The sequence below is a fragment of the Antedon mediterranea genome, chromosome 9 (genome assembly GCF_964355755.1).
Source record: "Antedon mediterranea chromosome 9, ecAntMedi1.1, whole genome shotgun sequence".
Lineage (NCBI taxonomy): Eukaryota > Metazoa > Echinodermata > Crinoidea > Comatulida > Antedonidae > Antedon > Antedon mediterranea.
In genome coordinates this window covers 22,022,618-22,031,869 of record NC_092678.1, presented here as the reverse complement: position 1 = coordinate 22,031,869, position 9,252 = coordinate 22,022,618, and the positions used below count along the sequence as shown (strand labels likewise).

General features: G+C 35.2%; 1 protein-coding gene and 1 long non-coding RNA gene across 2 annotated transcripts in view; one reads left to right on the top strand and one right to left on the bottom strand.

Moving 5' to 3' along the window:
• LOC140059450 (protein Wnt-16-like) overlaps positions 1–3,939 on the bottom strand; it is a 28,077-nt gene extending 24,138 nt beyond the window's left edge. Inside the window, exon 1 of the mRNA XM_072105380.1 lies at positions 3,665–3,939. Coding sequence (XP_071961481.1) covers positions 3,665–3,768 — 104 coding nt within the window. The 5' untranslated portion in view covers positions 3,769–3,939. The remainder of the gene's footprint in view (positions 1–3,664) is intronic.
• The window catches only part of LOC140059451 (uncharacterized), a 64,617-nt gene that overhangs the window by 18,473 nt on the left and 36,892 nt on the right, over positions 1–9,252 (top strand). The gene's annotated exons all lie outside the window — the stretch shown is intronic.

Genomic DNA, 9,252 nt, shown 5'->3' with positions numbered 1-9,252 from the left:
AATGCTAACATTTTCGAATGCGGCTTTATAAATATTGGCATGCAAAACAGTGAAAATGTTTTTGTGACATTAGAAGTAGGCCTTGTCCTTTGTGACAGGTTTGTGACAAATTCAAGTAGAAAATGAATTTTAAAGGCTTTATGTCTGATGTGTAGGACCCCTTAAACAATTACAAGTAATGGTTACTATATTAGAACAGTCACAGTGTGCTGTATTTTAATAACATAGGCCTACAGTGGCCTATGATGTACTTAAGCCTTTATTTTCTACAGCGCACACACTACACTAAACACATTATTGACAGATACAGATGCGTCCGACATGTGACGAGCTCTCATATGCAAATTTACAAAATATTGAACATAATTATTTAAATTAAAGTCAATTTACTTGCATAATGCGTCAATATGATAATGACAGAAATACTGAAAATAACACGACGGCAGGAAAACAATTTGTACATGCAAATTACAATTTTAAACTCGCTTCACAAAAATAATTTTAGATAATTCGAAGAAATTTCAACGAAACCAGCGCGATTGTCATAACGTATTTGACTGGAAACATAGAGATATTATAGTGCATATCTCTATGCTGGAAACAATACGCCTAGTCAATTGTCATGGTGTGGAGTTTACAACGCGGGACATCCTAATCAAATAAAAATGTTCTTTGATGTGGCCGCATGATCAGTGTTCGATTGAGGTCATTTTAATTCAAGTGAACGATTCTTAATTGCGTTTGACACCCTTGTTAATGCTGGTTTGGTCAATACATGTTTTATCGCTATACCGGACAGGCGTGTTGTTGCTCTAGGCTAAAGCGGTGTAATCGTGTGTTGTGGTTACAGATTATTATATTGATAATATTATAATACTGTAACATATTGATAAGTCAGGATAAGTAGGCCTACTACATGATATGTAACAGGCAATACAAATTAAACAGTATTGTATTTCGTACACATTACAAATTCGAGTTCGTTTCAGTCTCTGATTTTAGAAAGCTCATGTGGGTGACGCTAATTTGGAGGAAGAAGGTTGGGAGGGATCAGTCAGTCATTTCACACTTTTAACTGTCTTATTTGGTCTTCACTCCGGCACACCAATGTACTTTACGTATGATTTCATAACCAAGCGAATACAGGAGAGCCCATGGGGGACTCTATTCAGGACACAGCCCTACGTTTTAAGGGAAGGGGCCACATTCACGTGAAACGAACGAGGGGAAATTGTTAACTTGTCAATACTTATTAAGGAGAAACTCCTATAAAAGGACACTTTGGGTCCTGAAGGTATCCCCTTAATATAAATTATACAGAGGCCTAAATGGGCACACCGGATGAACTATCACCAGCCTCGTTATCACAACAGAGTGCGCATTATACTTTAAGTTAAAAGCACCTAAGGGCCTTCGTAGTAAACGAATATTAATAACAATTATTTTTATTTAATTTATAAATGATTGACATCATTATTATGATAAATTTGTAGTCAATGTTATTTGTCGTTTATTATTGGGGTGAAACGTTCATGATAGCGTGGGGGCCAACGCAAACTATTATATTGATAGTGACAACTGATAGAAAGCGGAATTACTAGACTGTTACACTCTTTTGATTTTTTGTAATACCGGTAATTGTCGTTTCGGCATAAGCCTTTACCTTTAGTGCTGTGATACGGTACGGTAGTAATTTCGTGTAAAAGTTTACAGGCTAGAGCTTCTACCCCATGTTTCCTTATGTGCATTCTTATTAAAAAGTCTGTTATAAAACCCCTAGGTTCCCAGTATGTAGGCCTACTTACCGAATTGCATCATAATTCATATGTATAGAAATATTGCAGGAAATTTCACTTTTAAAATCCATGTATACCATTTCGTAATTTGTTTTAATGACTCGATATGATTACTATCAGTTTGGTGGTTTGTTGAAGCCACTTATAGCGTTTTTTACGATGTACTTTACGAGTCTGAACCGTGGAATAGGTAACATTAAGTTTACCCTTTCTCATTCTTTAACCAATCATTATTTAAAACATTTCGGTCATTCACCACACCTTGTGTATATATTTAAATACTTTATATCATGTTGAATATTTTATATGTTACACAATTAAAAAGTATAAACATACTACGCGTAATGTAATACTCATGATCGTATACTTCATCGCGGAAATAATGACGTAGAACACATTAAATCTTCGGTTACACATGAAGACGAACATAACACGCGCGCGTACTAAAAACGTTCTATTTTCATCAACGTTTGAACGCGCGCCTAAATGTCAAGTTTATTTACCCAAGAGACATTTTTATAGTGTATTGCGGATAATAGAATATGCCACAATGGCGTCAGTCTTTACAAATTGCATGTATCAATTTTTAGCCTAAATTCTGGTTGTTTGGCGAGCAATCAGGTGTGTTATCTTGTCGCAATATTTGCCAGGCAGTCATAACATTGTGTATACATTTATATTAGTATAATTAGGGCCAATATAGCTGCCAATTTCCCGCATAACATAGTCACGTTATCAATAAGTTTATAACCTTCAGAGCCATCTCGTAAATTAGCAAATACCTGACTTATCATATTGGGCCTCCTAATAATAATTGTATCGTCTGGGTAACCAGTGAGGTGTTTTATACAATACAAGGGCTGAATACTTTAGGCCTAGGCCTAATTTTGGCTAGGCCGTTTATGCCAGACCTTATAACTCAATCGCATCGTTTTTCCCCCCAATGTTTGTGTTATCGACCTATAAACATGACATTTCAGATCTTATTAATAAGAGGCCGAGGCCTAGTTTAAATGCCTGTATAATATTCAAATGCATGTTATAGATGTCGGTTTATATCGTGCTTGAACGTAGTGTACCGTACATAAATGTCAAACAAATTATGTTTATAAATATAATACAAAAACGTAGGGGCACCATGTATTCATTCCAACACCATCTTATATGTCTATAACGAATTGGTACCGTGTAGGAAGTGGATAATTGTACTCAGTAGACGGAAATAATCTATAATTTAATAATTCAATGTCGCTTGTTTATTATTGGTTTAAACATGTACTTATAAGCAGTCACGCTATGTAAATTATGTTTTATACGTAAGTCTGTCTATTTAAAAACATGAAAGTTGAATGTGATCTGCGCTATGTTAATTTAATCCACCTGTTTCTCTATGGAATATAATGCTATGCTCAGATTAACACATACAGTAGAAGCCATCCTTAGAGACACCCTTATTCAGATATACCCCGCTATACCTACCCATAGGGACATTTTTCCGTAAAACGAACGAGGGAAAATATCAGTTTAATACTACGGCTAAATTTAGGGACACTTTGTTAGGTCCCGAAGGTGATCCTTAATACTAGGGGCTCTATACTTTATCAGTGAAATACGAATTAAATTGCTTCTATTAATTAAACATACGTACTTTTTGGATCAGCTTAATTTAGAGGGTTTACACAATAAAATATTTAAATACTGTAAACATAATATTTCACCTGTTCGTTAAAACGTAGAAATGTCCCGTTAATAGCCCATAGTGATGTACGGTACCCTGAATAGGGGTGTCCCAAAGGATGGGTTCTACTCTATTTAAATATGTCATAGCACTTGAACAGTTACCACTATTTTGAAATAGGCTTACTTACATCCATGAAGCGTATACCGTCGTGTCTTTAACAGCCACAAACAAAACCGTTAAGAATAAAATCCAATATTTTCCAAAAATCCATGAAGTTCTTGTGAGTAGCATTGTGTTTAAATTAATATGTCCAATATAAAAAAGAAATTCTATGTAAGTATATCACCTAATCTTCCACATTATCTGATCCGTGTATATAATCGGGGCAATATGGTGGCCTAGCTAGCTCTGACACTGTCAACAATCGTGCGTAACTGACTATGGGTGTTTTTACCGTGTGGTATATTATTTTACAGACAAAGTTTACGGCCAATGAGTACTGGAATTTCATTGGTCAACTTTGTCAATAGGTTCAGCCAATCAGAGAGAGGTTAGTGTATCGCCTGCAATAGGAAACTCTCTGTGTGGATAGTTGGAGGAAAACTAGAAACATTGGTTTCTCTAAAATATTTAAATACAGCATTGAGACTATCACCACATCGTATGGGCTTAATATGAGATTAATAATAGATAATGTATGCAATGTAAAACTGAATGTAATTTATCAATTCAAAGTATATTCATGTATTACAGAGCAGTTGATTTAAATAATTTACCAGTGACTGTACGTCAATCGTGTGTAGGCCTAGCTATACATAACTATGGTCTTAATTGTGCGCGTTAAAATCTTGATACTCTTACGGGTTTCGTACGCGCGCATCGACTTTGTGTTTTCCTGGTACGGTGTCATGCGTATTCGACTGCTCTATTTAAAAAATTCCTGTTGCAAACTGAGCAGTGCGAGTAAATCACTTCGAAATGCGAGGGACCAGTCGAATACATCTACTGAACTAAACATTACTACATTTGGATTTAGTGATTTCTTATTTTTTTCGATAAAAGACAAATTCAAATTCAATTGACCTAACGCGATGTCCAGTCTAACTGACGAAAGCAGACGTAGGATAGGAAATAGTCTTCAACTCGTAACATATCATCAAGATTCAATGTGGCCTTATTTTATTGTGCTTCATTAAAGGAGGAAATTAATTAAAACCGAGCCTATCTCAACTAAACTCATTTAGACGATGATATACAATTTAATAAAATTAAAAAGGACATGTTTTTAGCGGTCATAAGCTTTTACTAAAAATGTGTTTGTCAGTAAGATTGTTCATATCAACTTTCCGGATTCCTTTTTACACCCGTGTAATAGGCCTGAACTGAAATACGTGGCCGTTCAAACTAGTTTGACAAAAAAAGAACCTGTGATGTGCCCAAATATGGTAGTGATATGCCCACATATGGTAATGGTATGACATAATCAAATCAAATTTTCTTTTCACATAAAATTTGATAGTGTAGACAGAGCTTTATACATGTGTGCATAACCTGTAGTGTAAATGCTGATCTGGTCTTATCATGCAACATGTCTAAAATATGTTTCAATGACCATGAATACTTATGTTTTGATAGTTCATTTGCCTATATGCGACTTCTGCAACAAATGAAATGTGATTTTCCAATTTATTGGCGGCCATTTTGGATTTTGGCCGCCATCTTGAAAAATAAATTACGGCCAGAGTGGCTCCTAGGAAAAAATCAATTGGTAGGTCCCAACGAAGCTCCATGCCAAATTTGGCGATTTTGTCCACCGTGTAACGATTTCCTCATTTTTTGTTGTTAAGGCACCTGACTATAAGAGGAATACACCATGGAGGACCTCCATGAATACACTATGCTCTCCTGTTTCGTAGGCTTCTTGTCACACTGTACAGAAGACACCCGTATGTTTGCTGTTATGTTACTTGTACAGAGGCCCTTTTGTGTTACAGTATTCTTTTACACATCTGTGCCGCCAATTTCCTCTTCTCACAAGCAAAACATGAGAATTACGAGTGCTATAAAAAATGAATAATTGCATGTGCAGTAAAAGACATTAGCTCGGCTCGTGAATGTTTACTGGTTTTGCCTGTGGCTATCACCACTTTAAAGAGTAAGGAATGTTTAAGTATTTACCCAGCTTACGTTCATAAAATACACACATCTTTATTGCACCTTACAAACATAAGAATGTAATACAGTAGGCCTAACTGTAGGCCTTCTTAGGGACCTTAATAGATACTCGATCTAAGGAGCGTTCTCTCTGTAGGCCTACCCACCACAATATATTTAACGAAGCTTTTGGACAAAGTAAAAGAAAAGATCAGTCCTTTTTTACTTTAGTTCTGTCTACACTATCAAACTAGTTAAACAAAAAAAGGTGTGATGTGCCCAAATATAGTAGTGATATGCCCACATATGGTAGTGATATGACATCATCATGTCCATTTATGGGCACATCACATTTTTTGTCACATAATCTTTGATAGTGCAGACAGAGCTTTACACCATCTTCCCTGAAAGCATGCTATGACATGGATAAACTGTCCTGACCTGTGTAAGCTTCGTGGCAAGGAGAAAGAAAATGTTATGTCATCCTAATTTGTCATCAAAAATATTATACTTTTTATAATTAATGATGATATCAGAGGATGCGCCTCGTGTCGAAATTGCCAACAAACTTGTTAAAAACAAATCATCTTTCAATCATTTTCAATCCTCTCTTCCGCTTACTGTTTATTAATACACAGTCGGCTTTTCAGTCATGTAGGTAGGTCTGTCTGTCGAGGTCATCATTCATCTTTAAATTAAAGACGTATTGAATCATAACAAGAAAATCCAAGGCACGTATGAGAAAGATATTACCAGGGGCCAAAACCAGGTTTGCTAGGCGTATGTTCATTTCTTGTTAGTAGGGCTAATAGATAGTTAGTTTTAAAGTATATGCGAAACGGAAGCCTGTGATTGCCAACCAATCGTTCACACAAAAGCCGTAAAATTGGCATCAGATTTTGAACGCGCGTGTGAAATTGCTGTGTCTCTTTGAGGCATCTTATAACAGTGTGATGTACATATTCCGAAAGTTAATTATTAATGATAATATAGGTATTAGGCCAACCTATAATGATAAAACGTAAATTTACTAAACAAAACCAGATTTTAAAAACTTAGGCCTATAAGTATAATCATAACAAAATTACAAAATGATTCTTGCAAAAGGCATCGTCATTGCCAACAATGTTTCAGCGTCTGATGTGCGTGGTAGTTTTGTTTTCAAAGGTGAAACAACAGATTTTGACCTGTTTTATGTCAATCATATCAATTGAGTTACACCTGTAAAAAACAATATCCTGTGTATGTACAAATTAATGAACAAATTCAACAACGCCTGATACTTTAAATATAGGCTTCAAGGAGGTAAAGCTTGGTACCAAGACGTCGTGATTCTGACGGGACCGGAGCGTGCCAGAAGGCGTGGCCTCTGGCTACAGACAACCGTCAAAATCAATTGAACTTGGCCTAGCGTTGACGAAAGTTGATAATCAGCCTTACCCTCTGAAAGTCATATCTTAGATGAGATATGAAGATTATTGGTAAAACTATGCGCTACGTGTGTTGATTGAGGTTTATTTTATTAATGAATTTTAATTAAGACCGTGATCGAACCTGTTAAGGTTGAAACCTTTCGAGGAATCCGCAATACGAAACTTGGTCTAAAGTAATTAAATTGGAATTAATCACATTTAAACCACACTTATTGTAACACATTGTATCTAGTTACAGACGCGTATTTAATCCTAGAAACTACAAATTACACTATCAAACTTTATGTGACAAAAAAATGTGATGTGCCCATATATAGACATGATGATGTCATATCACTACCATATTTGGGCATATCACCACCATATTTAAGCATATCACTACCATATTTGGGCACATCACAAACTATTTTGATATTACTGCGTGGTGTTCTTCACTACCGTACGATTTTAACTAACTACTACTTACATTCAGACTTGTTATAGGCCTACACACACACATATATGATAATACAACTAGAAAATAATTGTTTTATACAGCGCATAACTGTTTTATTAATTCTGATAACTAATAAAAAGTAGAACAAACTAATTAAGATGCGAATTAAATGATTTCACGGATCTTTGTTTTTAAATCAAGATGTTAGAATTACTTCTGACTTTTTAATGAAGTTTACTGAATCAGTGGATGTCCCGAGGGCGGGCTAACGGTTTATTTAAATGAATATATCACTCAATATACTGCTAATTTTATCTCTTTGATAAACAAACTTGACAAGGTGAAGTATTTTATAAAGCAGATTTTTTTCTAAGAAAACCAAAAATCCAGAATAAATAGATCGATTTGTTCCTTAATGAGACTATGAGACGCCAAATTATTCGATCAATCAATTCCAATTAATAACTTCATTACTATTTCTGAATGTGTTTTTTTTTCGGTACCGTGGTTTATTGGCATAGTTTGACCAAAGGCTTGGGTATTGTTCCTCATCTTCAATAAAGTATTAGAGAAATAAATATAAGTAATTGTGTATACTGTTATGCCAGGGAAAATTTTGAATGCAATTTCACTACCTGGTTAGGCGTCACTAATTTTGAAAAGTACTTATTAGAAACTATAAAATATATAGTCATAGTGTTATTAGTTATCCATGGATAACTGTAGTATTGTCTAACTTTATTTATCCATATATAGTTCCTCACTTATCGAATGGTTATATAGGACCATTATTTACCAAGTCAATTGTACCTGCTCCTCTTACAGATACTATAAATTGGTCGTCCTACAAGTGGCCTTAAATTGAACATAATCAATATGTTAGTTCTGTGATGTTTTATGGTCGTTTCTAGACTAAATTACTCCGGTATCTGAGCGTTATAACGGGTCTTACTGGACCAATGGCACCGTGTGTTTACCGACAGGAGACACTGTGCGTCACACTCTGCCGAAACACTATTTACTGCGGTGTGATAGGAAATTAGGTTTGAATTCACGATGTGTATTTTAACCAAAGAAATGATGATTGTAAACAACATTAACTTCCCAAAATCACGGTATACAACAGGTTCGAAAAATAACATTATTTTTATTGAGGAAAAGGAATCAATTACATTGTGAAGACAATTTAAGACATATACATCAACGGAAACTAATTAGGCCTAAGCTTTGGGTGAGAGAGAAAACAAAAACTATAATACATTGTTCGGTGGGAATTCATTAACATTAGTTTGTCGATAGGCCTATTAATACCGTGGTTGGTAGAATATCAAATAGCTCGTTGACGCGTGGTTCACTCTTTGTCGCGGTGGTTCAATTTCCGAGAGGCGCTTCATAAAACCAAGGAAATTTGTTCACTATTTATCAAGATTTACCTATTGAACTTCGCAATAAAAATAACAATCATGGCAAAAATGTGCACATTTATACATAATTATGCATACATTATACTGTTAAATTATTTAGGCCTAAAACAGTGCTCATATTCGGAACATGATCTCATAATCGCGTCGAGCATAGCTCATCGGCGAAATTTTCGAATTTTTAGTTGTATGAAAAAATGTCTCTGGCGGGATTCGAACCTGCGACCACTCGCTTACAGGGTGAGTATCATACCACTAGACCACAGAGCCATACATATACATATTAAACCGTTTTAATAATTTCGCCCATAGTAAAACAAATACAAATTTC